The sequence below is a fragment of the Rhodotorula graminis genome, assembly GCF_001329695.1.
Source record: "Rhodotorula graminis WP1 unplaced genomic scaffold RHOBAscaffold_2, whole genome shotgun sequence".
Taxonomy (NCBI): Eukaryota; Fungi; Basidiomycota; class Microbotryomycetes; order Sporidiobolales; family Sporidiobolaceae; genus Rhodotorula; species Rhodotorula graminis.
The window spans coordinates 72,388-98,326 of record NW_017264929.1 but is presented as its reverse complement, the minus strand read 5'-3'; the positions used below and the strand labels follow the sequence as shown (position 1 = coordinate 98,326).

At 69.0% G+C, this 25,939-nt stretch overlaps 11 protein-coding genes across 11 annotated transcripts; 5 read left to right on the top strand and 6 right to left on the bottom strand.

Annotated features, from left to right (window-relative positions):
* Window positions 1–120: 120 nt before the first annotated feature.
* On the bottom strand, window positions 121–2,817 carry RHOBADRAFT_41288 (uncharacterized protein; the record flags this gene model as incomplete). The annotated part of the gene is made up of 9 exons (XM_018413852.1): window positions 121–130; window positions 192–284; window positions 351–589; window positions 677–721; window positions 794–1,436; window positions 1,502–1,597; window positions 1,711–2,482; window positions 2,562–2,644; window positions 2,756–2,817. The coding sequence occupies 9 exons, from the start codon at window positions 2,815–2,817 to the stop codon at window positions 121–123; spliced, it is 2,043 nt and encodes a 680-aa protein (XP_018273344.1).
* Window positions 2,818–3,291: 474 nt separating this feature from the next.
* Window positions 3,292–3,926, bottom strand: RHOBADRAFT_51171 (uncharacterized protein; the record flags this gene model as incomplete). The annotated part of the gene is made up of 4 exons (XM_018415692.1): window positions 3,292–3,417; window positions 3,515–3,625; window positions 3,759–3,835; window positions 3,894–3,926. Coding segments are annotated over 4 exons (346 nt in total), but the record flags the coding sequence as incomplete, so codon positions are not given.
* An 80-nt stretch (window positions 3,927–4,006) lies between these two features.
* RHOBADRAFT_33476 (uncharacterized protein) lies at window positions 4,007–5,214 on the top strand (the record flags this gene model as incomplete). Its single annotated transcript, XM_018413114.1, has 4 exons — window positions 4,007–4,238; window positions 4,330–4,397; window positions 4,470–4,528; window positions 4,603–5,214. Exons 1-4 carry the CDS (start codon window positions 4,039–4,041, stop codon window positions 5,212–5,214), a joined length of 939 nt encoding a protein of 312 aa, XP_018273342.1. The 5' UTR covers window positions 4,007–4,038.
* Window positions 5,215–5,693: 479 nt separating this feature from the next.
* RHOBADRAFT_65967 (uncharacterized protein) lies at window positions 5,694–7,283 on the top strand. Its single transcript, XM_018418834.1, has 6 exons — window positions 5,694–5,853; window positions 6,040–6,063; window positions 6,146–6,550; window positions 6,631–6,876; window positions 6,956–7,022; window positions 7,100–7,283. The coding sequence occupies exons 1-6, from the start codon at window positions 5,722–5,724 to the stop codon at window positions 7,132–7,134; spliced, it is 909 nt and encodes a 302-aa protein (XP_018273341.1). The 5' UTR covers window positions 5,694–5,721; the 3' UTR covers window positions 7,135–7,283.
* Window positions 7,284–7,385: 102 nt separating this feature from the next.
* On the bottom strand, window positions 7,386–9,430 carry RHOBADRAFT_33470 (uncharacterized protein). Its single transcript, XM_018413113.1, has 9 exons — window positions 9,373–9,430; window positions 9,168–9,308; window positions 8,953–9,063; window positions 8,724–8,886; window positions 8,593–8,660; window positions 8,499–8,528; window positions 7,931–8,227; window positions 7,739–7,844; window positions 7,386–7,652 (listed from the first exon to the last, which is right to left on the bottom strand). The coding sequence occupies exons 2-9, from the start codon at window positions 9,276–9,278 to the stop codon at window positions 7,426–7,428; spliced, it is 1,113 nt and encodes a 370-aa protein (XP_018273340.1). The 5' UTR covers window positions 9,279–9,308; window positions 9,373–9,430; the 3' UTR covers window positions 7,386–7,425.
* A 481-nt stretch (window positions 9,431–9,911) lies between these two features.
* RHOBADRAFT_31193 (uncharacterized protein) lies at window positions 9,912–11,164 on the top strand (the record flags this gene model as incomplete). The annotated part of the gene is made up of 3 exons (XM_018412950.1): window positions 9,912–10,014; window positions 10,085–10,123; window positions 10,200–11,164. 3 exons carry the CDS (start codon window positions 9,912–9,914, stop codon window positions 11,162–11,164), a joined length of 1,107 nt encoding a protein of 368 aa, XP_018273339.1.
* A 363-nt stretch (window positions 11,165–11,527) lies between these two features.
* On the top strand, window positions 11,528–17,966 carry RHOBADRAFT_51168 (uncharacterized protein; the record flags this gene model as incomplete). Its single annotated transcript, XM_018415691.1, has 6 exons — window positions 11,528–12,827; window positions 12,897–14,597; window positions 14,653–16,148; window positions 16,219–16,354; window positions 16,420–17,145; window positions 17,218–17,966. The coding sequence occupies 6 exons, from the start codon at window positions 11,528–11,530 to the stop codon at window positions 17,802–17,804; spliced, it is 5,946 nt and encodes a 1,981-aa protein (XP_018273338.1). The 3' UTR covers window positions 17,805–17,966.
* A 2,358-nt stretch (window positions 17,967–20,324) lies between these two features.
* On the bottom strand, window positions 20,325–20,800 carry RHOBADRAFT_41281 (uncharacterized protein; the record flags this gene model as incomplete). The annotated part of the gene is made up of 2 exons (XM_018413851.1): window positions 20,325–20,480; window positions 20,567–20,800. The coding sequence occupies 2 exons, from the start codon at window positions 20,798–20,800 to the stop codon at window positions 20,325–20,327; spliced, it is 390 nt and encodes a 129-aa protein (XP_018273337.1).
* Window positions 20,801–21,043: 243 nt separating this feature from the next.
* Window positions 21,044–21,596, top strand: RHOBADRAFT_41280 (uncharacterized protein; the record flags this gene model as incomplete). The annotated part of the gene is made up of 5 exons (XM_018413850.1): window positions 21,044–21,083; window positions 21,151–21,175; window positions 21,263–21,296; window positions 21,383–21,472; window positions 21,567–21,596. The coding sequence occupies 5 exons, from the start codon at window positions 21,044–21,046 to the stop codon at window positions 21,594–21,596; spliced, it is 219 nt and encodes a 72-aa protein (XP_018273336.1).
* Window positions 21,597–21,855: 259 nt separating this feature from the next.
* RHOBADRAFT_64466 (uncharacterized protein) lies at window positions 21,856–23,339 on the bottom strand. The gene is made up of 6 exons (XM_018418489.1): window positions 23,254–23,339; window positions 23,064–23,148; window positions 22,882–22,918; window positions 22,618–22,764; window positions 22,368–22,488; window positions 21,856–22,235 (listed from the first exon to the last, which is right to left on the bottom strand). Exons 1-6 carry the CDS (start codon window positions 23,275–23,277, stop codon window positions 22,143–22,145), a joined length of 507 nt encoding a protein of 168 aa, XP_018273335.1. The 5' UTR covers window positions 23,278–23,339; the 3' UTR covers window positions 21,856–22,142.
* Window positions 23,340–24,105: 766 nt separating this feature from the next.
* RHOBADRAFT_9228 (uncharacterized protein) lies at window positions 24,106–25,518 on the bottom strand (the record flags this gene model as incomplete). Its single annotated transcript, XM_018419237.1, has 7 exons — window positions 24,106–24,144; window positions 24,248–24,463; window positions 24,554–24,616; window positions 24,691–24,786; window positions 24,855–24,966; window positions 25,276–25,381; window positions 25,452–25,518. Coding segments are annotated over 7 exons (699 nt in total), but the record flags the coding sequence as incomplete, so codon positions are not given.
* Between the last annotated feature and the right edge of the window lie 421 nt (window positions 25,519–25,939).

The following is a 25,939-nucleotide window of genomic DNA, read 5'->3' as shown; positions in this document are numbered from 1 at the left end:
GAGAGGTAGAGAGCAAGCGATTCTCAAACGCGACTCGTCAAGCTGCTACAGCAAGCGCTCAAGCCCCTTCCTCGCCCCCTCGCTCGACCCGCTCCTCCTCGCTCCCTACTCGACCGACGCTCAGCCGAACCTGCGGGCACGACACGCTCGTCAGGGTCTGTCGGGCCACAGAAAGGAGAAAGAGGACGCACACCGCGGTAAAGGCCGTGCACTCGCCGATGAGGTCGAGCAGGGGCGCGAGGTGCAGCCTGCCGACGGCGAGCGGCGACACCCAGCCCTTCTCCCTGCGGACGCGACGAGGACTCGTCAATACTTGACGAGGAAAGAGAGAGAGAGAGAGGAGGACGCACCCCTGCTTGGCCTCCTTGCGGAACTGGAGCCCGCACTCGACCTGCAGGCCAATCGCGTCCCTGAACGCCTGGGCGACCCTCGCCCTCAGGTCCTTGGTCGCCGTCGACGTCGGCGACTGGGACGGCGCGACGAGCATGTCGAGCAGGTCGGCAAAGACGAGCGGCGAGCGCGACACCTCGAGGCGGGTCGTGCCCGGGAGGCCGAGCGAGCGCAGGAAGCCCGACGTCGTGTACAGGATCTCGCGGGCTGCGGACGTCGAGGCGAGGTGTCAGCACGAGACTGGGCGGGCAGAAGGAGGAACGAGGGACGCGCTCTGGCGCTTGACGACGGCGAGGCGCTCGTAGGTGACCTGGACGTCGAGAAGGCGCTTCTGCAGGCGGCGACGACGACGACGCTCGTCAGTCCGCAGGAAAAGAAGAGAGGGAGAGAGGCAGGGACGCACCTCGAGGGGCATCGTCGTCGACTGGTCCTTCTGCGTCGGCGCGACGAGCGGCTCCTTGCCCTGCTGGCGTTCCCTCCCGCCCTCGCTCGGCTCCTCGACCTGCTCGCGCCCACCCTCGCCGCCGCCCTTGCGCCCCTTGCCCGCCTTGTGCGACGACGAGCGCCCGCCGCTGCCGCACCCGAGGAGCCGAGCGAGGCCGTGCATGCCGCCCGTCGACGCCTGGGCCGCCTCGTCGTCCGGGTGCTCCTGCGGCTGCGACGACTCGGCGGCGCCCTCGGGCTGGCCGCGACTCTCCCAGTCGCTCTTGGGCTTCTTCTTGCCGCCCTTGTCCTTGTGGTGGTGCTCGTGGCCGGGGCCGGCGGGAGGGACCGGCCAGTCGGGGATGTCGATGGCGGCGAACGTGCCCGGCTGCGGCGCCTGCTGGGCGGCCGCCTCGCGCGCCTCGAGCTGGACGGCGGGCGAAAAGGCGCCCATGTCGGCGTCGAGGCCGACGTCCTCGGGCAGGATGAGCGACAGGTCGGTGCCGGTCGTGAGGGCGCGCGTCATGTCGGTCTGGCCGCCGAGGAAGTAGGCGAGGTTGCCGTCGAGGTCGCGCAGAGGGAGGACGTGCAGGAGGTTGAGGAACGGGGTGCCGTCGGCGCGGCTGCGGGAGCGAGGGGGTCAGTGACGCTGCGAGGGTCCGAGCGCCAGGGGAACGAGAGGACGCACTAGTTGAGGACGATCTGCATGACCTCGTCGCCGCCCTCGAGACGCTTGCGGATGTTGCCGACCGCCTCGGGCGCCGTCGCCTTGCCCTGGAGGAAGCTGCGGGCCGAGGCGAGTCAGCAGAGAGGTCGAGAAGGACGCCGCCGTCGACGACGCTCGACGACGCGCACGGCTCGGGGCGGTCGAGGAGGAGACAGAGAGAGGGGACGCACCGGCAGTTGCGGCCAATGATCTGCTGGGCCGAGTAGCCCGTGAGCTCGCAGAAGCCCGGGCTGACGAGCACGATCGGGTCGTCGCGCAGGCGCGGGTTGGTGAGGAGGAACGCCGAGCCGATGCCGCCGCGGTCCTCGACGCCGAGCGAGTACTTGCGCAGCTGCGTCTTGGTGTGGGCGAGGAGGCGCGCCTTGACGAACCGCTCAAACTCGGCCGCAAAGAGCTTGGTGAGGAGGTGCTTGCTCGTCGAGTCGAGGCCGGGCGCGCCGGCCCTCACCTTGCGCAGGGCGCCGAACAGCTCGCGCTTAACGTCGTCGGGGATCTCGACCTTGGGCTTGGCCGACTCGACGAGGTAGGCCTGGTATATGCCCTTGGCGCCGAACCCGGCCTGCTTGGTGAGGCGAGACAGGACGAGCGTGTCCTTCCACAGCTCGAGGTCGGCGAGGGCGTCGTTGTCGGGCGAGAGGGACGCGAGGTAGCTGCTGAACTGGGCGTAGCCGAGCGGCGTGGCGACGTAGGCGGCGAACCGAGGGAGCGACAGGAGGCGCGACAGGCTGTACGAGATGGACGCCTGGAGCGTGCTGAGCGGCGCCTGGTACGGCTTGGACGTCGTGCCCTTGCCCGTGTCGTCCTTGGACAGGGGCGGCGGGAGATTGGGCAGGTGAGGGACCTGGGACGGCGGGAGGCGCTCGGGCGCAGGGGCAGGGGGCGCCCACTCGTCGAGCTTGGCGTGCTCGGTCGTGTCGTAGCCGCTGTCGGAGAGCGAGAAGCCTGCGGGAACGAGGCGAGGGGGTCAGCTCGTGCGCGTCGTGGTAGAGGGCGAGGAGGAGAGGGAGGAGAGGGGACGCACCGCCGCCGCTGCGAGCCTGCGAGTGAGGGCTGCCCTCGGCCGAAGAGCCCTGTGCGCTGTACGAGCCGGCACTGCTGCTGTTGCTGCGTGCGGAAAGGGCGAGAAGGGAGGAGGGGAAGGGAAGGCGAGTAGAGGTCAGTGCGGGGCCGAGGCTGGGGCGGGAGCGCGAGGCGAGGAGCGAGAGGGTGGCGCACCTGCCGTGGCCGACGGGGGGCGAGAGAGGCTGCATGTGCGTTTGGTGCTGCGGGTGCGCCATCTCGAGTCGGGACGAGAGGACGACGAGACGAGAGTGAGGGGAAGGAGGGAAAGAGGAGGAGCGCGACCGGGGCGCCGAGCCGACCGACCTCGCCTCGCGCAGGCCGCTCGCTCGACCGCGCAGAGTGCTCGAGCAAGTACCTCGAGCTCTCGCTGGCGCGCATCGAGCCCTGCGGCGGTTCTGGGAGCGCGCGCAGCGTGACCACCGTCGTCCAGGCTCGTGCGCTCCTCTCGACGACTCGCCCGCGCCGACGCCCACCTGCCGCCGCCTCGTCAAGAGTAGACGAGCTGATCTGAGCAAGGGGGGAGAGACAGAGGAGGAAACAGCCTCTCTCGGAGCGAGCAGAGCTCGCGACCTCGCGCCGTCGGACCGTCACCCGTCGCACCTCCTCCTGCTCCTCACCGCGCGCCATGATGGACACACCGAACGACCCGAGGCGTTCCACAGACACTGCACCCGCCGCCGCTGGCCGCTCTACTCGTCGTCCTCGCCGCCCTGCGCCGCCGCTGCCGCCGCCGCGCGCTCCGAGGGCTTCTGGGCGTGCGCACCCCACCGCGCGATCGGGTCGTCGCGCTTTGCGCCTGCGATCTGCCACTTGAGCTGCGTGCGGAGGACAAGGACGAGTGGGGGCGAGAGAGAGTGGGTCAGGTCGCCGACGAGAGGAAGAGGAGGAGAGGGCCAGAGAGAGGGGACGCACGTCCTGCTGCTGGGCGAGGGCAAAGACACCGACGGGAACGAGGACACCCCACACGGCGGCCTGGCGCGACGTGGTGCGCGTGAAGCGGAAGAAGCGCCAGATGTTCTCCCTCTGGTGACGGGCGGGCGAGGCGAGGAAGACGAGGAGGACGACGAGGCGACGTCAGCTCGTGCGCGGTAAGAGGGGAGGGGAGGGGCGCACCATGTAGTTCCATGCCTCGACGCCGGGGTCCTTCTGCAAGCACGGGGAGACGAGAGAGGGTTAGGTCGGGCGGGAGATGGGATGGCGAGGGGGAGCGGGGAGAGCTCGCCTTGACGGGGTCTGCGGCGACGAGGCGGGTCAGTGCTGGCCTGTGCGAGGTGTGAGGGAGGGTGCGCACCGTATCCTGTTGCTCCTGCCATGGTCGCTGAGGGTTGTGGTGTGCCAACCTCGTCCTCTCCCTCTCTCCTCTCGACGTCGTCCTTGGCCACCCGCCTCGCTCTCGCAGCCGCTCTGCCTGCCCTTTCGCTCGACTCGAGCCTCGCATGTCTGCCTCCCGCTACCCGGCACTCGGCGAGCCAGGCCCGAGCACCTCGAAGCGCCGCCGAGTCGACACCCTCGAGCCCGAGACGGCCCACGAGCGGCACCAGCGCCTGTACGCCCTCAAGCGCTCGTACGACCGAGGCAGGCCACCGCCCAGACCCGCTTCCAAGCACGAGCTCGACGTCCTCAAGGAGCGCCACCAGTGCGCCCTCGCTCCCCCCTCCTCCTCCTCGATTCTCGTCGAGCGCTCGCAGGCTCACTCTGCTGCCTTGCTCTCCCTCTCTTGCTGCCAGGTTCGTGCGCGACAGCAACGTCGATCCCGCGACCCTGTCGTGGGAGGACCAGCTCGCGTTCAAGCACTGTCCGTCCATTCTTTCTCCTGCTCGACCTCGTCCGTTCTCACCGGTCGCTCACACGCACTCGTGCGCCGCAGACGAGACGCTCTTCAAGGAGTACGCGATCGTCAACCTCAAGCATTACAAGAGCGGCGCAGTGAGCCTCACGTCCTCCTGCTGCCCGGTCCGCCTCGTCCTCGCCCGTCCTGACCCGCTCGCGTCGGCTCACAGGTCGCGCTCCGGTGGCGCACCGAGACCGAGGTCCTGTCCGGCATCGGCCACCTCACTTGCGCGTCCCTGCGCTGCGCCCACCACGAGCCCTCGCCGTCGCTCCTCGCCGCGCTCGAGCTCGACGACGGCGCGGCGCCGCCCGACCCGGACGACGAGACGCCGCTCGTCGACGCGCGCCTCGAGGAGCTCGAGGTCCCGTTCGGGTACGACGAGCGCGGCGAGCGCAAGAGCGTTCTCGTCAAGGTCGTCCTGTGCCGCGAGTGCGCCAAGAAGCTGCGGTACGGGCGCAGGAAGGCCAAGGAGGACCGCGAGAGGACCGCAAGCGGGTCCGTCTCTCTCTCTCCCTCTCTGTCTCGCCGGCCTAAGGAACTGACACGGTGCTCGCGTAGGGCGGTGGCGGTGCGCTCGTCGAGCAGGGAGCGAAGCCCGCGGCGAGAGCGGCCGGACGAGGACCGGCGGCGCGAGCGGGACGACAGCAGAGAACGAGTACGTCCCCCGTCCGTCTCCCTCCTCCTCAAGAACGTCACTGACTCGGGGACGTGTGCGCAGGACTCGTCGAGGCACAGTGGGCAGCGTGCGAGCAGCCGGCGCGAGCGCGAGGGGGAGCGATGACAGGGCCCGGCGGCTGGCGTGACCGGTTTGAGCGAGGGCGAGCGCAATGTGTCTCTGAGCAGTTCTGTCGCGACGAGCGAGCGCAGGCGAGCAGGTCGAGACTGTGCGTCGCTCCGAAGAGGTCGGCGGGCGAGCGAGAGCTTAGAGCATCTGTGCCCTCAGAGCGCATGCGTGTGCGGTTGGACCGGCAGAGCTGCAGCGAGCATCTCTGCTCTGCGCTCAAGGAGAGCGTGCTCATGCTGGACCCGGACGAGGCTCGGAGGAGAGGGAGAAGCGAGCGAGCTCGAGGCGGCGACGAGGACAGGTCCGTGTGCGCTTGTTGGACGGCGAGCGGGCCCGCCGAGGTAGGTGCAGCGTGGGCGGCTTGGCAGCTGTCCAGCTGGTGGAGCGAGGCGGCGAGAGGGTGAGGTCGGGAGCCTCCAAGCTGGCCGCTGCTGCTCGTCGCCTCGTCGCCCCCCCTCCTCTCGTCTCCCTCGCTACAGCACTCCAGCGGCCCACACGTCCACCATGTCGGCCCTCTTCTCGTCTGCCCGCACCGCCGCCCGCGTCGCCCCGAGCACCCGTGCTTTCTCCAGCACGCCTGCCCCCCAGGCCACCCTCCGCGAAATCGAGGGCCGCATCAAGTCGGTCGGCAACATTGTGCGTCCCGCCGTGCCCCTTGGTCTCTCCCACGATTCTCCACGAGTACCCTCGAGCGACCGCCAACTCGCCGGAGTGGGCGAGCAGCTCGCGCCCGTGTGGCCCGGTTGCGATGACCCCCCCGCTCACTCGCTCGCACTCTGGCCACGACTCGCACTGACCCTTGCACCCCTCCCATGACCGCAGGGCAAGATCACCAAGTCGATGAAGGTGCGCCCCATCTCTCTCGCCCTCCAGCGTCGCACCCCGGCTGACCTCGCCTCCCCCCTCCCTCCCCCTCTCGCGCCCACAGATGGTTGCCGCCTCGCGTCTCGCTCGCGCCCAGCGCATGATGAACGAGGCCAAGGCCTACGGTGCCGCCAACAACGCCGTCTTTGAGCAGTCGGACGCGGCCAAGACCGAGGCCAAGGTCGAGAAGATCCTCTACATCGTCGCCTCGTCCGACCGTGGCCTGTGCGGCGGCATCCACTCGTCGGTCGCCAAGGCGGCCCGCAAGGACATCCTCTCGGGCGAGGGCGCCGGCAAGGAGATCCGCGTTGTCGCGCTCGGCGAGAAGCCCAAGCAGCAGATGTCGCGCGGCGACGGCGCCAAGGACATCGAAATGTCGTTCTCGCAGATTGGCAAGTCGGTCCCGACCTTCAACGACGCCCTCGCCATCGCCGACAAGATCGAGGCCGAGAACTTTGAGTTTGACAAGGTGCGCCCGCTCGTTTCTCCCCCTCGCCCCGTCTAGGGAGGCACTGACTCTCTCTCGCCCGCCCGCCCGCCCGCGCACAGGTCAAGGTCATCTACAACAAGTTCCTGTCCGTCATCTCGTACGAGGCCGTGTCGCTCGACATTTACTCGATGAAGGCGCTCCAGGGCTCGCCCGCGTTCGCCGCGTACGAGGTCGAGGGCGACGAGCTCGCGGGCGACCTGTCGTCGTTCGCGCTCGCCAACGCCATCTATGCCGGCCTCGTCGAGGGCTTTGCCGCCGAGATCTCGGCCCGCCGCAACGCCATGGAGAACGCGTCCAAGAACGCCGTGCGTCCTCGCTCCCCGTAACTCTCCCTCTCGCGCCGCCCGTTCCTGACCCTCTGCGCCCCGCCCCGTGCGCCCACAGGACGAGATGTCGGCCAAGTACCAGATGCAGTTCAACCGCATGCGCCAGGCCGCCATCACCAACGAGCGTGCGTCCCTTCTCGCGCCCTCGTGTCCTCCTCTCGCGACCCTCTCACTCACCCTCTCTCGTGTCCCTCGCGCACAGTCGTCGACATCATCACCGGTGCCTCGGCGCTCTAAGCGTCTCGTGCCGTCGTCGCTGGGTATAGATCTGTAGTCTGTCGAGGAGCGAGGGAGGAGGGGCCGGGCGAAGAGGTCCGATGGAGGAAGGGGAGGGGAGATCGCGAAAAGCTGGCAGTTCCTTTCGAGCGTGCATCTTGCGTGCATCTCTCGAGAGAACGAGAGAGGGTGTCTCTCACTGAGCTTGCGAGCGGTGCTCGAGGACAGGCTTGCGCGCTCTCGATGTTCCTCTCGTCGGTCCGAGAGCGGGCGAGTCGAGCGAGACGGCTTCATTGGCATCGAGAGCTCGATCTACTCGACGAGGTCAAACGGAAAGACGTCCTTTGCGCCCTTTGGCGTGACGGCCATGACCTTGTACTGTGAGCCCATGCCGCCGTGGTAGACGAGGCGCTTTGCGGCGCTCTCGATCTCCTTGCGGCGCTCGTCGGTCGACGCACCGCGCAGGAGGCCGGCGAGGCGGGGCTGGAGGCCGAGCGAGGTGAGGAAGCGCGACTGGGGGAGCGGGCCGTGCGTCGAAGCTTGAGTCGGGGAGAGGGGGGGGGGGGGGGGGGAAAGGGGTCAGGCGACGGGTTTGTGAGGGCCGAGGAGGGGAGAGAGGACGGACCGAACTCGCTCATCGACTCGGCGAGGTAGCTGAAGTCGACGTTGGCCGTCAGGTCCGTGTGGCCCGGCTCGGTGAGCGGGTCGACAACCTGGTGCTTGCGGAAACCCTGCATCGTCATGCCAATCGAGTCAGTTCTCGGTCGCGTACGCCGCACGGGGCGCTCGCGAACAGTCGAGAGAGCGAGAGACGCACCCGCCAGCTCCTGCCGAACGCCTTGGCGTCGCCATAGTCGACGACGAGCCCTGCCCCGCCCGCCGGCCCGCCGACGAGCCTCGCCGTGTCGCGCGCCACCTCCCAGCTCGACGGGCTCACCTCGATGCGCGACCCGATCGGGAGGCGCGCAAAGCGCTGCGCCGTGAGCGAGCCGGCGCCGCCGGGTGTCGAAGCCGGGGGAGCGGCTCGTGCGGCTGAAGGCGCAGGCGAGGACGGCGACGAAGCGGAACGAGGGGGCGCGCCGAGCGTCGTGTCGACGTTAAGGGTCAAGGGGCTCTTGCTGACGGGCGCGGCGGCCGAGTTGAGGTCAGGCTGGAGGTGGCCGGCCTGGACGACGTTGGGGAATGCGGCCTGCGCGAGCGACGTGTACAGGGCCGAGGCGGGCGTCGCGCCGGGCGCGAGGACGAGGCGCAGAGGCTCGTGCGTCTTGGCGCTCGCGCTGCGGCGGGAGGAGGTTAGGAGGGGTCGTCAGGGTCGGGGCCGGCGGCGAGAAGAGGGAGAGGAGGACTGGGGCGCACATGATGGTTTTCGGGTCGGCAATGTCGACGAGGACCTCGCGCCAGCCCTTTTGCGTGTTCTGCGAGTGGGTGAGAGGCGTGAGCGGTGCTCGAGACGAGGAGAGTCAGGGAGAGGGGACGCACCTCGAAGATGTGGATCGGGAGGGCGTCGAAGAACTCGTGCGCGATCAGGATCGTAAACTCGTCCTCGGCTGCGAGCGATAAGGCTGTGTCAGGTTGTTGCGCATCGAGAGAGGGAAGGAGAGCGAGCGCACACTGCGGTACGGCCGCGACGTCGGCGTGCCACTCGACCGGCGTCTCGCCAAAGCCCGTCTCGACGAGGCGCGCCTTCTGCACCCGCTTGAGCTGGTCGCTCTGCTCGACAAGGTGGATCGACGAGATGGGCGGACGAGAAGGCTGAGGGAGGGCGCGGAAAGTCTGTGCGCGCATCGAGAGGGTCAGGAGGCGGGACCTTTTCGGACGGCGAAGGAAGAGGGGACGTACACGCAAGATGTCGGCGAGGAGGGTTCCTCGACCAGGGCCGAGCTCGACGACTCGAACACGCTTGGGCGAGCCTTGCGCGAGCCACTGCGTGACGTACCAGATGGCGAGAAGCTGCGCGCGAAGAGGTGGCGGTCAGCATGACTACTACGAGAACTCGCTCAGCCGTCGCTGCACGGCGACGTGCGAGGAAGACGTAGGGGCACGACGCGACGCACCTCGCCAAAGACCTGCGAGATCTCTGGGCTCGTGACAAAGTCGCCCTCCTTGCCGAACACGGTGCGGGTCGTGTAGTAGCCGAGCGTCGGGTGGTTGAGGCACAGCGTCATGAAGCGCGGCACCGCGAGTGGACCGTGTGTCTGCAGAGGAAGGACGAGTCAGCCGCCGATTGGGAAAGGAAGGGACAGGGAGAGAGGGGCGCACCTTGATCGTCTCCTCGAGGACGGTGAGCAGCTCGCTCGGTGGCGGCCTGCTAGGGGCGGACGACGGGCTCGCCGGTGTGGCAGTCGTGGGAGCGGGTGCAGGAGGCGGCGGGCGCTCGGCGTCGGGACGGGACTGGCCGACCTGCTTGACAGATGGTCGAGGGCCGGACGGCGGCGTCGGCGGACGAAAAGTCGAGTTGGTGCGGCGGCTTGCGTGCGAGGCGAAAGGGCTGGCGGTGGCGGTCGCAGAACGACGGGCGACGCCGAAGAGCTGGCTGGCCTGCTTGGCGGGCTGCATCGTGAACGGAGAGGAGGGTCGAGGAAGAGGGTGGGAGGATCGGCTCTGGCGCGTGTCGGTTCGAGTTGAGGGCGATGAGAGAGCTATTGCGAGTGCAGACAAGAGCACGACTGAGCTGCAGGACGACGAGGGAGCGAGTTGGCGTCCTAGTCGGACAAGTTGCAGGAAAGCGATGAAGTCAACCTCGCTTCTCGCCCTCGCTCCTCCACCACAGCCTGCGACCCAGTACCGACACTGTCGAGATGAGCACCGGCTCTGTCGCCCGCCCCGTCACCAACGCCCTGCGCGCCGCGTCAGCTCCACTCGCCTCGTCGTCTCGCACCTCGTTGTCGCTCGCTCCGGCTCGTCCGGCACCTCGCCCTCGACTCCAGCAACGCAGCCCGACACCATGCGCGTGCTTCTCGACCTCTGCCAGCACCTCGAGCTCGTACCCGGCAGAACAGCCACCTCGTGCGCCCGCTTTCCCCTCCTCCCTCTCGCCGTCGTCCGGCAACCCGGTTCCAAGCTGACTCTCGAGCCCACGCAAGCAGCCTCGGCCAACGCCGCTCCGCCTCGCAAGAAGCGCACCATCCTCGACCTACAGGCCCTCAAGCGCAAGAACGTCCCCATCACAATGCTCACCGCCCACGACTTTCCCTCGGCCCGGTTCGTCGAGTCGGCAGCGCGCCTCTCGCCCTCGTCGTCCCCAACCTCGTCGTCCTCTGCCGCCTACCCTCGAGGCGTCGACATCTGCCTCGTCGGCGACTCGCTCGCCATGGTCGCGTGCGGCTACTCGTCGACGTCGGACCTCACGCTCGACGAGATGCTGTACCACTGCCGCTCGGTCGCGCGCGGGTGCACCACGTCGCTCCTCCTCGCCGACCTCCCGTTCGGCACCTACTACGCATCGGTCGACGACGGCGTGCGCGCCGCCGTCCGCCTCGTCCAGGAGGGCAAGATGGACGCCGTCAAGATCGAGGGCGGGCTCGAGATTGTGCCGCTCGTGCGCCGCCTGTCCGAGGTTGGCATCCCCGTCATGGCCCACATTGGCTTGACGCCGCAGCGTCAGGCGGCCCTGAGCGGGTACCGCGTCCAGGGCAAGACGGTCTCGAGCGCGCTCAAGGTGTGGCACGACGCGCTCGCGCTCCAGGACGCCGGCGCGTTCGCGCTCCTCGTCGAGGCCGTCCCGAGTCGGCTCGCGGCGTGGATGACGGACCGCCTCAAGGTGCCGACGATCGGCATCGGCGCGGGCCAGGGCGCGTCGGGCCAGGTGCTCGTCCAGCTCGACATGCTCGGCGTCGACTCGGACCTCGGCGCCGAGGGCAAAGGCCCGCGGTTCCTCAAGCGGTTCGCCGACGTCGGCGAGCAGGCGAGGCGGGCCGTGCGCGACTACGTCGAGGAGGTGCGCCTCGGGTCGTTCCCGAGCGAGGGCACGCACACGTACCCGATGAGCGACGAGGCGTTCGAGGGCTTCCTCGCTCGGCTCGACGAGGAGGAGGCGGCCAAGAAGGCGTAGCGGCCGGCGTAGATGGAGCAGGTTGTGCGGCAGCCTGAGAAAAAGAGCGGCGCGACGCCCTCGTTATCGACTGGAGGTCCGCCCGCACTCTTAAGAGCGGCGAGAGCGACGAGGAAAGCGTCCTTTTCCGATTCGTGCGACTCTCGGGACGACGGACACGAGAGACTGTGTGAGAAGCGCCCTTGTACGAGTGGAAGCTCGAGGTGCGACAGGGCCAGAGGTCAGGCGGATTGAGTCCGGCCGCCCACGACCGAGAGAACCGTCCCCGCTCTTGGCCAACATGCCCGCCTGCGGCCCTATCTGCGCCTGAGTGCTCGACCTGCACCTCCTGCCGACCCAGCGAGCCACCGAGCGTCCTCGAGGATGGCGCTGCCGCCTCACCCGCTCCCCTCTCGTCCACCGACGACGCAGCCGGTGCCGCCTCGCCCTCCACCACCGCAAGGGGCCCGGCCACCGGCACAACCTCGACCAGGAGTCCCACTGTCCCTCCCCTCGCGGCCCTCGTTCCTCCCGACGCCGCCGGTCGCGGCCACCGTCCCCGCCAACTCGCTCTCCACCCACCCGCCGCCGTCGGCAGCCTCGCCTCGCGTCCCGGCACCAGGCACCTTCCCGCCCGCCTCGCCAGCACCTTCACCGCACCTCCGCACCGCATTGCCGGGCGCCGCAACCGCAGCCGGCGGCGCAGCGGCCCCGCTCCCCTGGCCCACGCAGCTCGAGGCCGGCCAGGCGACGACGACCGCCCAGCTCATCGAGCTCGGCGAGGGCTGGGTTGTGCGGTACCGAGCGTGGAAGGCGCCCGCTCGCTGCCTCGACCCGCCCCTACCCGTCGACGCCGCCGCCGACCTCCTCGCGTGGGACCCGCTCGCGCCGGCCTGCGCCTCGTCGTCGGCAACGAGCGCCGCGGCCGCCCGCAAGCTCGCGAGCTCGACGGCTTCGTCCAAGGGCGATGATGCGGCGGGTCCGCCGAGCAAGAAGGCCAAGAAGGGCGGGCCCGCTGCTCGAGGGGCCGGCAACGCCTTTGACGAGCTGCTCGCCGAGGAGCTGGGCTCGTCGACGCCGGCGCTCGGCGGGCACCCGTCGCCGTCGCTCGGCACGCCCCTCGGCTCACCGTCCCTCCTCGGGCCTGCGTCCGCCGCGCCGCCGCCACCGACTACCCGTCTTCCATCCGCGCTCCGAGCCGCGATGACCGCCGCCGCCTCATCCTCCTCTTCCACCGCCGCCGCCGACGTCGGCCCCTCGACCGCATCGCCCGCTCACGGCAGCGCCAGCCCCGACTCGGACTCGTCCCCCTCGTCCCGCCTGCGCGCGCGCCTCTCGGCCCTGCGCGCCGCCGCGCCGTCCGACCCGCTCGCCCTCGCCGAGGCGCACCTCGCGCAGCGTGCGGCGCACGCGCGAGACGACGGCCGGGACCGCCTCGCGCTGCTGAGCTGGGTGGGCTCGGCGACAGTGCGCGTCGGCGGGCGTGCGGCGTCGGCCAAGGGCAAGGGCAAGGCGCGCGAGGGGGACGAGGCGGCGCCCAAGAGGGAGAGGAGCGAGGAGCGCGAGGGGGACGAGGGCAGGGAGGGCGAGGGCAGGGCGCTGTGGGTGTTCGGGGTCGTGCGAGGCGGCGAGACGGACGCTGAGGGGGTCAAGCTCGACGATCTCACGTTCGAAGGGCTCGAGCGTGCGTCCTCACTTCCTCTACTTCTCTCCCGTGCCGTTAAACATACTGACGAGCCTCTTCCTTCGACAGCTTTCGCGTCAGGCGAGTTCACGCACTCCTCGCTCTTCCCGGCGCTCTACTCGGCCGCCAAGTCCGCCTCGTCGCCTACTTGCGCCTCGCCCCTCTCGCTCCCCGCCCACGCGTACCCATCGGCGCTCGCCATCTCGGACGCCCTCGTCTCGATCCCGCTCATCGCCCAGCCGCCGCCGCCGCAGACGCTCGTCCAGGCCGCCTACGAGTCGTTCCGCAGCGCCATCTCGAACATTCTCCTCGACGAGCTCGTGCAGCAGCCCGTACCCGACACGCGCTGCGTGCGACTCGGCGCGAGCGTCGTCTTCCTCCCTCTCGCCGCGCCGACCTCGTCCACCTCGAGCTCGATCCGGTTCGCGCCGCTCTCGCCGAGGCCCGCCCTCGAGCTCTCGCTCGCCCCTCTCGCCCTCAACCGCTCCTCGATCCACCTCCAGAGCCGACTCGCGCACCTCGCACTCGCACCCCTCCCTCCTCACGTCGACGCCGGCGCCCGAGTCCGCCTCGCCCCGCTCGACGCGCGCGCGACCTTCCTGCGCGCCCTGCGCCTCCCGTCCTCGCGCCGCGCCCAGCTCGACGCAGAGTGGACGCCGCACGTCGCCGGCGCGTGCGGGAGCGTCGCCGAGCCCGACCGCACGCAGTACGTCCTGTGCGCGCTCGATGCGCCGGGCGGGACGGCGGCGACGAGCGGCGACCGCGTCGAGGTCGTCTGGCCGAGGGCGCTCGTGCTCCTCGACGGTGAGCGCGAGCAGGCGCCGTCGGCGGCGCGCGACGGCGAGCAGAAGGCTGCGGCGAGCGAGCCGAGCCCTGAGCGCCCTGCCGCGGCCACGTCAGCTGCGCCCGTCACGTCGGCGGTCGCGCCGGTCGCGCCGCCGAGCCGAGCGTTCCCCGGCGCGCCCCTACGCGCCCGACTCGCCGGGCAGCTCCTCCTGCGCGGGCGCACGAGTGGCCGCCGGCGCGGCAGCGAGGGCTCGAGCGCCGGCGACGTTGGCCAGGCGGGCGCGTTCCGCAGCCCGGTCAAGCGCCGCACGGGCGACGTGTGGCGCTGGATGGGCGACGAGGGCCGGCGACGCGAGGAGGAGAAGGAGAATGCGGCGCGGCGAGAGGCCGAGAAGGACGCGAGGGACAAGGAGGCGGCCGAGGCGCAGGCGCCAGAGTCGGCGGCGGGCAAGGACGACGACAAGGTCGTCGCGTCGGCTCACCTTCCAGCTGCGGCGCCCATCAACATGCGCACGCCGATGAGCCTCGGCGCGTCGTCGACCGAGGCGCCCAGCCCCGCCGAGCTGTTCTCGTCATCCCTCCACCCCATCCACGCCGGCGCAGCGCACCCTCCTCCTCCCTCCTCGACTGTCGGCGGCCACGACCAGTCGCACGACACCCTGCACGGCATGGACATCGACTTTGGCTTGGGCATGTACCCCTCGCCAGCCGAGCCGGCCGGCCCGCACGCGCCTGCGCCCGTGTCGACCAGCGCGCCCATGTCGACGCTCGAGACGGCCTTCCCCGAGTTCGACTGGGGAGATGGCACGTTTGGCACGAGCGGCATGAGCGGCGGCGGCGGAGGAGGAGCAGGAGGAGGCGGAGGAGGTCAAGGCGGCGGGCGCGGCAACGACGGCAACGGCGGCGGGTACGACGACGGCATCATGCTCGGCCTCACCGACGACGACTTTTCGTTCTTCGACGCGCCGACGCCGGCCCGGGCGTGTCGTCGCTCGCGCTGTCGATGCCGATGCCGCGCCGCCGCTCGCACCCGTCGCAGGCGACCTCGGCCTGTCGACGATGCCTTCGGTCTCGGGCATGGACGCCGCCTTCGACCTCTTCTCGTCGTCGGCGCCGAGCGACCTGCCCGGCATGACGTCGACCGTGTCGACGTTCGCCGCCGACCCTGCCCTCACGAGCACGACGTCGCCCCAGTTCCCCGAGGGCCCGTCGCCCGCCCTCCCCTTCTCGTTCGGCGCGTTCGACGCGCTCACGCCCAACGCTCTTGAGCTCGCGTCTACCTCGCCGGGCGCAGCGGCGCTCGCCGCCGGGCCGTACTCGCCCGTCGTCCTCCCCACAGCGTCCGCCACGCCCGCGTCGCTCGCCCTCGTCCCGCACACGCCCCACCCGGTGTCCTACTCGCCCATCATCGTCGGCCACGCGTCGCCCCAGGTGTCGCCCGGCCGAGCTCGCGCGCTGTCGGCGTTCGAGCCCGTCGCGTTCGACCCTGCCCAGGCGGCGCTCGACGACAAGTATGACCCGCGTCGCGGCAAGTTCGGCCTGCCGAGCCCCGACTCGGACCACGAGGGCCGAGCGCTCGTGCACCCGAGCGCGCAGAGCAAGGACCGCCGCTCGTGGTACTCGGCCGTGTGCGACCCTCGGATCGCCCTCGCCGAGCGCTTGCGGCGGCAGCGCCTCGGCCCGGCCAAGCCGCCGACGCAGAGCAGCAGATTGCACTGCGGCGCCTCGTCGAGCGCGACAGCCGCGGCAGCGCCGCCGCCGCCACCGCCGCATCGGGCTTGGGTTCGTCGTCGCCTCGGCGCCGCACTCGGCCTCGTTGGCGGCAGCATCGAGGGCGGCTCGCCGTCGACGTCGCAGCACACTGCCGACGAGGCCGACAGCGAGCAGTCGAGCAGCGACAGCGAGAAGGACGACGCGATGGACGTCGACCGGTCGCCGCGAGCCGGGCGTGACTCGGACGACGAGCCGCACGACGCCGAGGCGGACCGCAGCCTCGACGCGGCGTTCAGCTCGTCGCTGCTCGCCGCCGTGTCGTTCGTCAAGCGCGGCGTCGAGGCGTCGAGCGCGGCGCAGTACGTCCTCTCGTCGCAGGACGGCGCCAAGGTCGACCCGGCGCGCGACCTCACGTACCACGTCGTCACCGAGCACCTCATGCACCTCCCCGACCTGCGCGACGCGACGCTCGCCTTTTCGCGCCGGCCTCGCCGCACGAGCATGGCCATCGCGTCGCATGCGCTCGCCATCGCCTCGACCGCGCTCGCCGCCGTCTGCAGCACCCTCAGCCCGTCGCCGCTCTTCGCCGACCACACGGCGCTCGCGTCGCTCGAGCAGGAGGATGCTCCCGCGTTCCTCCTCCGCACGCAGCAGTGCGTCGTCGAGACGAGCTGCGCCGCCGTCGACTTTTGGCGGCCAATGGGCTTCGAGCCGCTCCCGGGCGCCAAGAGCGTCACGGCGTTCGTCGTCTACGAGGACTCGGGCGCCGAGGTGCACGACACGGTCAAGGAGTGGTTCAGGGCGATCGGCTCGACGTACGAGGTGCGTCTCCTCTCCCTCTCTCTTGCCTCGTCGGCGAGCCTGTAACTTACGCTCCCTCTCTCGCCTGCAGGGTCTGCGTCTCGGCTCGCACACGCCTGGGACCGTCCCGGCGTCGAACAACTTTGCCGGTGTCCAAGACGGGCTCGTTCCGCTGCCGGCGGGGCTCCTCTCGACGAGCCAGCAGCGTGAAGAGCTCAAGCTTCTCTGTACGTCCTGCCTCGTCCTCTCTCTCTCTCTCGCATGCTCCTCACTCACTCACTCTCGTTCGCAGATACCGCGTTGTCCGACACGTCCAAGACGGCGCAGAACACGGTCGTGTACCTCATCGCGCCGCTCGCCGACTCGCCGCTCGCCCAGGGTTCGCCGCTCGCGAGCATCATCCACCAGGTCGGCAAGAGTCGACATGGCGCCTCGGCCGTCAACATGCTCCCGTGCACGATCCCGATGGCGTCCCTCGCGCGCTCGGGCCCCTCGACGTCCACAAGCTCGACCGCCGGTCGCCTCGCCCGACTCGCCTTCTCGGTGTACGACCAGCTCCAGATCCCCGTCGAGCGCCTGCGGTTCCCGATGCCCGAGACGTTCCCGTCGGCTCGACCGCCGCCTCTCGCGCCACTCGGCCCGGCCATCCGCCTGTACACGGCGCCGGCCGTCAATGTCGCGCCGGCGGCGTCGTCGCGCGCGGTACAGTTCTCGCTCAGCTGGCCGCCGATGGCGCTCGAGGTCGAGCACCGTCACCGCCTCCTGCACGTGTGCTACACGTCGCGGCGGCTCGCCGAGGACAGCGAGCAGGAGTGTCTCGTCGTCGCGACCGTCGACGAGAAGGGCGAGTCGTGGAAGGTCGCGCCGAGGCTCATCAAGGCGCCGGTCGGTCCACTCGCCGACGTACAGCGCGTGCGCCTCGTGTGGAGCTTCGTCAAGTCGCTCGTCGACGCCGTCGACGTCGAGTGGCGCATCGTTCTCTGCAAGCTCGGCGAGCCGACCGGGCTCGAGGCCAAGAGTGCGTCCTCTCCCTCCCTTTCTACTACTCTCTCCGATCGTGTACTCACCTTCGCTCGTTATCTGTGTGCAGCGTGGGACTCGCTCCTCAAGGAGTACCTCGCCGTCGTCCGCCGACCTCTCCACGTCACCTTTGCCTGCGCCGAGCTCGACCCAGCACTCGCCGTCCTCCCTCGCCACGCCTTTCCTGCGCAGAGCTCGGCGGCGTCGTTCACGTCGATCGAGGACGGCCAGGCGTCAGTCGCCGGGAGCGTCGGCAGCGTCGGCAGCGGCAAGACGACCCTCTTTGACGCCACGCCGACGACCCTCACCTACACGCCGACCGAGCCAGTCTCGCTCAGCACCCTCGCCTTCACTCCCGCCGCATCGTCGTACTTCCTGCACGTCCCGCGCATCTCGTCGCACGCCCACTCGACCGTCGACCTCGGGTCGCCCATCGACCCGTCCTCGACCTCAGCCTACGCCGTCCACTTCTTCCTGTCGCACGCCTCGCGCACCTCGTCGTACAAGGCGACCCTCGGCGCGCTCGTCGGCGACGTGCGCCGCAGCTTTGTCGAGCTCGCCGCGCTCGGGCAAGTGCGGTGGGGCACGAGCGGCCGGCTCGCATGGCACCTCGAGGCGACCGGCCTCGCCCTCCTTCTCGCCGAGCAGCTGTCCTAGATCTTCCTTCCTCTTGTCGTATTCGTCGTCCCCTCCACCCTTCCCTTGCCTGTCTGTCGGCATCGCATCGTCGCCCTTCTTGTTGCCCTCCCCCCTCGCTCTGTCCTTCGCACCGCACCTCCGTTCTCTCCCAGTCTCTTGCATTCGAGCATCTTCCACGCCTGTATCATGCCCTTGTGCGAGCGTGGAGCACGTGCGACTCGGCGCTAGCTCGAGGCTCGACGCACGGACCTTCGCAAATCGACCTTCGCAAGTCGACCTTGACCTCTCCCGAGACCGCGCATCCTGTGTCCTCGCCGCCTGCCGCATCTCAACGTTTGCGGACGAGCTCTGCAAGCCGCAACGAGCTGGTGTGAGTCCGCAGAGCTCGCCGCAAAGAGCAGAGCGGGACGATCCCGCCTCGACTCGGCCACGCTTGCTGGCTTTCTTGCTCTTCCTCGCGCTCTGGCTCCTCTGCTCCGCCTCTCCTGCTCTTCGCCGACTACTATGGACGACCTGATCACCCTGCGCACCTCGGACGACCCGCCCGTCGAGCTCAAAGCCGCACGCTCGGTCCTCGTCGCCGGGAGCAAAGTCTTTTCCGACATGCTCTCGCTCCCGCAGCGCACGACGACGAGCGAGGACGGCGCCATCGACGTCGCCGAGACGGACAGCGAGCTGTCCCCGTTCCTTCGTCTCCTAAACCTGTCGCACGACGAGGGGAACCCGCTCGAGGAGCTCAAGGTCGACGACTGGCCCGTTGTCGCCCGCCTCGCCGACAAGTACGACTCGGCGACGGTCAAGGGTCTCGCTCTCGGCATGTACTGGTACGCACTCGTTGTCCTCTTAGGCTGGTCGGGAACGACGCTGACCCGCGCAACGCCGACAGGAAATGGCGCAGCGCCGACTCGGAGCACGTCGCGTCGTACCGGACGGCGGCCGCACTCTCGGACAAAACGCTCGCCAAGTTCTCCCTTTTCCGACTGCTCCAAGACGGCCAGCAAGAGATGATCGATGCGGCGCTGCAAGGGCGCAAGGACGAGCTCGTGCGTCCTCTCGACCTTTTGCAAAGCTCAAAGCTGACCGTCTCTCCGCCAGGACGTCTGGATCGGCAAGCTCAAGCTGCACGCTTTCGAACACTCGCTGACGGATCTATACGTCACCAATAGCCCGTTCTGCTCCGGGTGCCTCAGTATCCGCGTGACGGTGCAACGGCCAGATTGGGACTCGGCGATGCGCAGCTCTATGGCGCGCTGGACGGCGCAGAATGCCGGTGCGCCATTCCACAGGAGTATCACGGGCTGTGCCGAGAGTCGGGAGGCGTGCGCCAGTTGCAGGGAGACTGCCGGACCTCGCTTCGACCAAGCGTACCGCGACTCGGCGCCCGACTTTCCCCTCTAGCCTCTCAGTGCGTCCCTCCCTCTCCTCCCACTCGTCCCTGTCGACGTTCCCGCACCAACCGAGCGACCCACAGCCCTCCTCCCGCCGCCGCACCCTCCCTCTCGCGCGCACGGTCCTCGACCTTCCCAAGTCGCTCTCGCTCGTTGTGCCCTCCCTCGCGCCCTCTATCTCGTTCTTGAGCGTGCTGGAACATCTATTGCGGCGGTCTCGAGCGTTGCGAGTCGAGAGGAGCGAGCGAGCGAGCGAGCAGGAGAGCGCGACGAGGGCTCGAGCCGGTGCGACGACGGCGAGGGGCGCAGCGTTTCGACGACAGCGAGTCTCGCTCAGCGCTCGAGAGGCCGAGAGGACCGAGACGAGCGTAGCACAGGATGGCGCTCGCAGCGCGCAACGACGAACGCTGCCTCGACGCCAAGATCCCTCGCCACGACACACAGCTCTCATTCGCCGCCGCTCGCACAAAAGAAGAGAACGACCATGCTGCGATGCACCTCCTGCAACCACTCCGTCGCCCCTGTCTGCTCCTCGCCGATCCTCCTCGACCCTCTCGTCCAGACCCGACGCGAAGCGAACCTGCGAGTGCGCGCGAGAGGAGGGGGGCGGGTCAGCTCGTCTGCTCGGGCACGTCGGCGTGTGGCGGGTGCTGGTTGCGGGTGCGGTGCTGTAGCGCTGCGAGGCGGGCCGATCCCTCTGCGAGACGAAGAAGAGGGTTAGCTCGTCGGTCCACGACAGGCTCGAGAGGGGGAGAGAGAGGGAGGGTGGGACGCACCAGTGTAACTATGAAAAGCCATCACGGCCCCACAATGGGAGCTTTGGCTCTCCCTCCGCCCCCCGAGGAGGACGAAGGTGACGAGGATTGACAATACGCAAAAATTGGCGGATGCGGATCATCCGTGGGACGTGTTGGCGGGCTGCAGGCGGGCGTGCTGGAGGAGGGGGTGAAGGAGAGGGGGCGTACAGGTGGGGCGAGAGGCGATGAGAGCGGGTTGCTGTCAGGTGAGGGAAGGGAGAGAAGGGAGATGAGCTCGAGTGCGAGGGTTGCCGCGCGCGCGCGAGAGCGCATACAGCGAGGGAGGTAGGGAGGGGAGACGCACCTAGTTGTACAACACGAGATACTGCTGGAAGACGCTCGAGTCGACACGCTCATGCCTCGGCGGCGGCGTCTGGTGCTGGCGCACGAGCTGCGGCTTGCCTCGCCTGCTCGACGAGGAGCGGCGGGGGCACGGCCGCCTGCCACAGGTACTTTGACGCGTGGCGGATAGGCTCGTAGTCCTTGTCGGCGGGTGTGGTGCGCTTGCCCTGCGTGCGTGCGTTCGGGCAGAGGGTGAGCCGGCTGTGTGAGGCGAGGAGGGGGGAGGACGAGGAGGGGGAGGGGGGGAGCTCACCTTCCAGAAGTGAACGCCGTACGCGCGACCGTGGAGCTTGCCGTTGTCGGCCGGGGTGAGCTTGACCTTCTTGACCTCCCAGCGGCACGAGTTGTCGCCAGTCGAGGCGGCCGAGCTGGTCGGGACGGGGAGGCCCTTGCCCGCCCAGCGCGACTCGTACACGGACGCGCCGAGGCCGTTGCGGGGGAGGAGGGCGAGGAGACGAGGGAGCGGAACTGGGACGGCGCGCTGCATCCTCGGGGCCGTGTGAGGATGGGAGAGCGAGAGAGCTCGGCGGGGAGGAGAGCGACACCGGGCTGGCTCCATCCCTCGGCCGCACCCAGCTTGTGGACTGCCTTGCTCTGCTCCAGCACCGCTACAGACCCTCTAGCCACCAACCAAGACCCGTCCGACCTTGCCCCGTGCCACCCTCGCCTCGCTTCCCTCCCCTCCGCACCGCCTCCCTCATCACCTTCCTCCTCAACTCGCCCGCCAGCCATGCCTCGCAACGACTCGACCGCCCACAAAAAGTCCAAAGGTCCGTCCCTTCGATCTCCTGCGCCCGGCCCACCCGTCAGCGCGTGCTCACTCTCCTCCTCCTGCAGCAACTCCACCCGCCAAGAAGACTGCGTGAGCCCGCTCGTGCCACTCTCGTTGCCCGCCTTCTCGCCACGCCTGCGAGGAGCAGCACTGATAGGTGGGTAACGCGTCTCACAGGACCCGCAAGGGCAAGTCGTCGTCGTACAACGCCGTGCGTCCTCGACCTCTCGCTCTCCCTCTCCCTCGCCTCCCAGCGCCGACACTGACTCGCGCGCACGCCCCCACCTCGACGAGCAGTACATGAACACCAAGCTCGCCGAGCTCAAGAAGGCCGACCCGGCGCTCAAGCACTCGGAGGCGTACGAGCAGGCGTTCGCAGAGTGGAAGGTGCGTCGCGCTTGCGCTCTCGCCCTCCTCTTGGCTCTTCCTGTGCCTCTCCGTACAGCCAGCAGAGATTGACGGCACTCTTCACTGTGCGCAGAAGTCGCAAAAGGGCAAGATAGCGAAGTGAGCGCTCGAGCGCCCCTCCTCGTCGACGTCTTCCTCTCGCTCTTGCCCTCCATCTAGACCTCCCTCTCGTCCCTTGTTGTCTGTAACGCCTGCGCATCGTCGTCATCTTCTCCAAAGGCCGTGCGAGAGAGCTAGCGGGCGCGCACAGGAAGCTCGAAGGACTCGAAAGAGGAACCCGCTCCGGGTCGCGCTCACGGACCTCTCGCTCCGGCTCTCGTTCCTCTTGCTCTCGCTCCCACGCACACGACGAGCCGCAGAGAGAGATGTATGTACGACTCGCTTTGCACACGCTTTGTAGAGGGGAAGATTAAGGTACGGCGAGGCTAAGGGTGTCGGGGGAGGGGGGAAGAAGATTAGCGAGAGGAGGGGAGAGGAGCGATGGATGAAGGGGTTGGGCTTTGTACGATGTAGGGTGGAGTGCGGGGAGGAGCTTGAGCTACATGTGGGTGGTGAGGAGAGGGAGATGAGGGCGAGGGAGAGCTGGCTCGGTGATCGGGGGTGCGAGCGCCCGAGTCGAGACGCGGCGAGGGAGGGACGACGACAACGTTTAGACGTCGACCATGGCGCCACCGAAGCCGTTGCCGCTGCGCGCCGAGCGGGCGCCGGCGAACAGGGTGTACGCGAGCATGAGGGTCACGATCTGCGAGAGGGAAAGAGGGGGAGAGGGTCACTTCTCGCTCGCCGGGCTTTCAAGAACGAATCCCTGTCTCGACGGGCGACCGCCGGACAGGGATCCTTGAGAGAACGAGTGCGAGAGAGAGAGAGGACGCACGACAAAGTTGATCCAGCCGAACGCCTCGAGCGCGTTGAGCGTGTGGCAGTGGGGCGCGTCGTAGTTGCCGCAGTCGAGCGAGCCGCCGAGCGAGGCGGCGAACGCGGCCGTGCCGGCGAGCCTGTGCGACAGTGTGAGCGTGTCAGTCTCATGCGTCGAGAAAGGCCACGGCGCAGCAGGCGTGGGGAGACCTGAACCGCCCTCGCGCCAGCGAGCTGGCCGCGCACGACGCAGAGAGACGGGGGCGTACCAGAAGACCCAGGTGATGAAGAGCCACGCGACGTGCGACGCGATCGAGAAGAGGAACGAGGTGGTCGCCTTGAGGAAGCCGACGAGGTAGAAGATCGAGAAGAAGAACGTCCACAGGCCGGTGAAGAGGAGGAACCGGACGCGGTCACTGCGGGGCGTGTCAAGGGAGAGTGTCAGTTGCAAGGTCGCCCAGTCTAGCCCCACCTGGACGACCGCGAGACGGCCGCCGAGGAGGGGGGGGCGGAGAGGCGCGGCGGCGACGCACCGGACCGAGTTGCTCGGGTAGTTGTTGTTGGAGTTGTCTGTTGCGAGGGGGGCAGGGAGCGAGTCAGCGCTGCCTCGCGCACGAAGCCGAGGACCCCCGCCTGAGGCGGTTCTCGATGAGGAAGGCCGGCGGCATGACGGCGGAGGCGGGTTGAGGCGAGGGGGTGAGGGGGGAGGGCTCACAGGTGTTGACGAGGTACGCGGCGATGGCCCACTCGATGAGCGAGAAGAAGATGAGGAGCGAGAAGGTGACGACGTGGCCGCGCTTCTGCAGGACGAGCGAGGACGAGGTGAGCCGACTCGCGTCCAGGTTCGGCAACCTCTCGCAGAGGCGAGGGGGGAGGGGGACGACAGGAGGGAGAGGGGAACGCACGGTGTGAGTGTCGAGGCCGGGCATGGTGAGAGGCGGAGAGAACTTGTGTGGCTTGAAGAGGGAGAAAGCGAGTTGTGGTCGAGGGCGAGAGAGGGAGAGAGGGGGAGAAAGTACCGCGGCGCTAGCAGCAGAGCGAGCGGCGATCGTGACGTGACGCCGCTCCCAGCTCGCCTCGGGCCCGACCACGCTCTTCCAGCCTCATCTCTGTCGCTGCCCAATTTGTACACTCTCCGTCGTCGTGCAACCCAAATCGCACTCACACTCGCGGACAGATCGTCGTTGCACAGCTCGACTCGGACACCGCCTCGCAAGTCCTGGATCCTCGCCTCGCTGCTCACTTGGCCTCGTCCTGCTTGCCCTCGTCCTCGGCCTCCTGCATCGACAACGCGACTGCAGACACGAAGGAGAAGAGTCAGCGAGAGAAGAGCAAAGCTGGCGAGATGAAAGAGAGAGGTGGGACGCACTCGCTCGCGCAATGTCGTCCTCCTCGTCATCGTCGACCGTGTCGTCGAGCGCGCCCTCGTGCCCCTCGCCCATCTCGACGTCCTCGACCTCAACGTCGTCGACGCCCGCACTGAGCGCCAACGCCCGCTTGAGGTCCTCGTCCTCGTCGTCGTCGTCGCCACCCTCGCCCGCCTGCCCCATCTCGACCTCGCCCGCCGGCGCCGGCGCCGAGCCCTCTGGCGGGCCCTGCAGCATCGTCTCGGAGCTCGTCGGGAGCTGGGCGCCCGTGAGCTGCGCCCCCTGCGGCTCGGTCGCCGGCGTCGGGTCCGTGGTCTGCGTCGAGACGCCCTCGGGCACGGGCTCGAGAGCGGCGGCGGCCGACGTCGACGTCGACGCGTTGGCGGCCGCTTGGCGGGCGCGCTCCTCCTCGAGTGACATGCGGAGAGCCTGCGAGCGAGAGGGAGATTCAAACGAGGCCTACGCCGTGAAGCCGCCGCCGAGACGAAGCCGTCGGGCAGAGGCGAGACGAGGGAAAGCACTGCCGACGCACCATGGCGAGCTCCGGGTCCAAGTTGGGGTCGACGCCGAACTCGTCGGCGTTGGCTCCTCCTCCACCTCCCGCACCGCCCATGTCGTCGTCGCCGGCGCCCTCTGGCCGCAAGATGGCGCTCTGCATGACGCGCTCCGACAGCAGGTGCGGGCCGGGCTCGACCGACAGGAAGTGCGAGTTGTCCGACGACGACGTCGCCTCGACGAGCGCGGCGAGCTTGGCGTCGTTGGATTCGGGCGCGGCGGGCGCGGCGGCGGTCGAGGCGGCGGACGAGGAAGAGGGGAGGGACGGGATCGAGAGGTCGACGTCGGGCGTGCCGAACGAGATGATGTCGAGCGCGACGTTGTTCTTCTTGAGCTTCTTGCCGAGCTGCGCGCGTGAGAGAGACGCCGTCAGGGACAGGGAACGCGAGACGAGGTAGGTGCAGACGAGGTCGGACGGACCTTGACGAGGGCGGCCTGGCTGTCCTTGAGCGGACTGCCGGCAAAGACGACGATGCGCTGTCGCTGGTTCTTGTTCTGGCGGTGCTTGAGCGCGAGCTGCGGGAGGTGGCGGCCAGGGTTAGCCCCGCTCACGAGGCGAGGAGGACGAGGACGAGGCGACGCACCTGAGCGACCTGGATGCCCGTCATGAGGTCGGCCTCGCCGCTCGACTTGACGTCGTGAAGGGCCGCCATGACCTTGCCCTCGTCCTGAGTGAGCGTGACGAGGACCTCGGGCCTGTGGAGAGGTGGGGAGGAGGAGAGAGGTCAGTAAGATCTGGCCTTGGAGCTCCTGCCGGACGCTGTCCATGCTCTTGTGCCAGCTCGAGATGTCGCTCGCGCCGTGCTCGGCCCGCCAGAGGCGCCGTGAATGCTCGCTCGTGCGAGGGCCTCGTCATCATCGTCGAGCTCTGTCGAGCGACGAAGCGACCAGCTCGGGCGGTGGGGACCGGCTCGCCGGGGCAGGCGAGAGAAGTGGAGCTCGTGCAGGAGCACACGGTGGCTCAGGAAGGGGCGAGGAAGAGAGGGCGAGGGAGAGGAGACGCACCCCTTGCCGGCCATGACCATGAGGCCGACCTCGTTTTCCGGGTGAGCGTTGATCTTTGTGCCCATGATGGTAAAGATGCAGTCGGACTGGGCCTGGAGGCGGTTGGCTGCGAGGGGACGTGGGTCAGTTCGGCGGGTCGACATAGACTCGGAGGAGGGACGAGGCGAGGGGCGCACGGATGAAGTCGCCGTTGAGCGAGTGGGCCGAGTTGTCGAGCACGATCATGGTGGCCTCGAGCGACATGGTGCTGGTGCTCTTGCTCGAGAGGCGAGCGTGGTGGAGAGAGCCGCCCCCTCGTCGACGTCGCTCGCTCTCCGCGTCGAGCCCTCGAGCAACTGTCGCGCAGAGCTTTGTGGGCGTGATCAGGTGCACTTCGACACCGTCAGAGAACACACTGTCCCGCTCATCCCGCACAGAGAGACACATTTGCCGTCAGCTTTGCGCGACGACGACGACGAGCACCGCCTCGCGCTCTCGCTCCACCTCGAGCCCACCAGCTGGGCACCTCTCGAGCCTGTCCTACAGCTCCTGTACGCAAGCACAGCCTAGCGAGCACAACACCTCTCGCCTGCGCTATCGTCCTCGCCGCGCACCCCCACCTCGACCTCGCTCCCGACTGTCCGCCTCCAGCGCCGAGCCAGCAACGACTGGCACTGCAGCGCGC

What these genes read in the sequence shown, in the direction of transcription:
- RHOBADRAFT_65967 (XM_018418834.1), top strand. Translation starts at nt 5,722, where the DNA reads ATGTCGGCCCTCTTCTCGTCTGCCCGCACCGCCGCCCGCGTCGCCCCG. An exon ending in TCAAGTCGGTCGGCAACATT is followed by an intron (nt 5,854 to 6,039) that starts GTGCGTCCCGCC and finishes CCATGACCGCAG; the next exon opens with GGCAAGATCACCAAGTCGAT. An exon ending in AGAACTTTGAGTTTGACAAG is followed by an intron (nt 6,551 to 6,630) that starts GTGCGCCCGCTC and finishes GCCCGCGCACAG; the next exon opens with GTCAAGGTCATCTACAACAA.
- RHOBADRAFT_64466 (XM_018418489.1), bottom strand. Translation starts at nt 23,277, where the DNA reads ATGCCCGGCCTCGACACTCACACC. An exon ending in CGCGTACCTCGTCAACACCT is followed by an intron (nt 22,919 to 23,063) that starts GTGAGCCCTCCC and finishes CCCTCGCAACAG; the next exon opens with ACAACTCCAACAACAACTAC. An exon ending in TCGGCTGGATCAACTTTGTC is followed by an intron (nt 22,236 to 22,367) that starts GTGCGTCCTCTC and finishes TCCCTCTCGCAG; the next exon opens with ATCGTGACCCTCATGCTCGC.
- RHOBADRAFT_33470 (XM_018413113.1), bottom strand. Translation starts at nt 9,278, where the DNA reads ATGACGCTGTGCCTCAACCACCCGACGCTCGGCTACTACACGACCCGC. An exon ending in CGTTCGGCAGGAGCTGGCGG is followed by an intron (nt 7,845 to 7,930) that starts GTGCGTCTCTCG and finishes ATGACGATGCAG; the next exon opens with GGTTTCCGCAAGCACCAGGT. An exon ending in CGAGTCGATGAGCGAGTTCG is followed by an intron (nt 7,653 to 7,738) that starts GTCCGTCCTCTC and finishes CCCCGACTCAAG; the next exon opens with CTTCGACGCACGGCCCGCTC.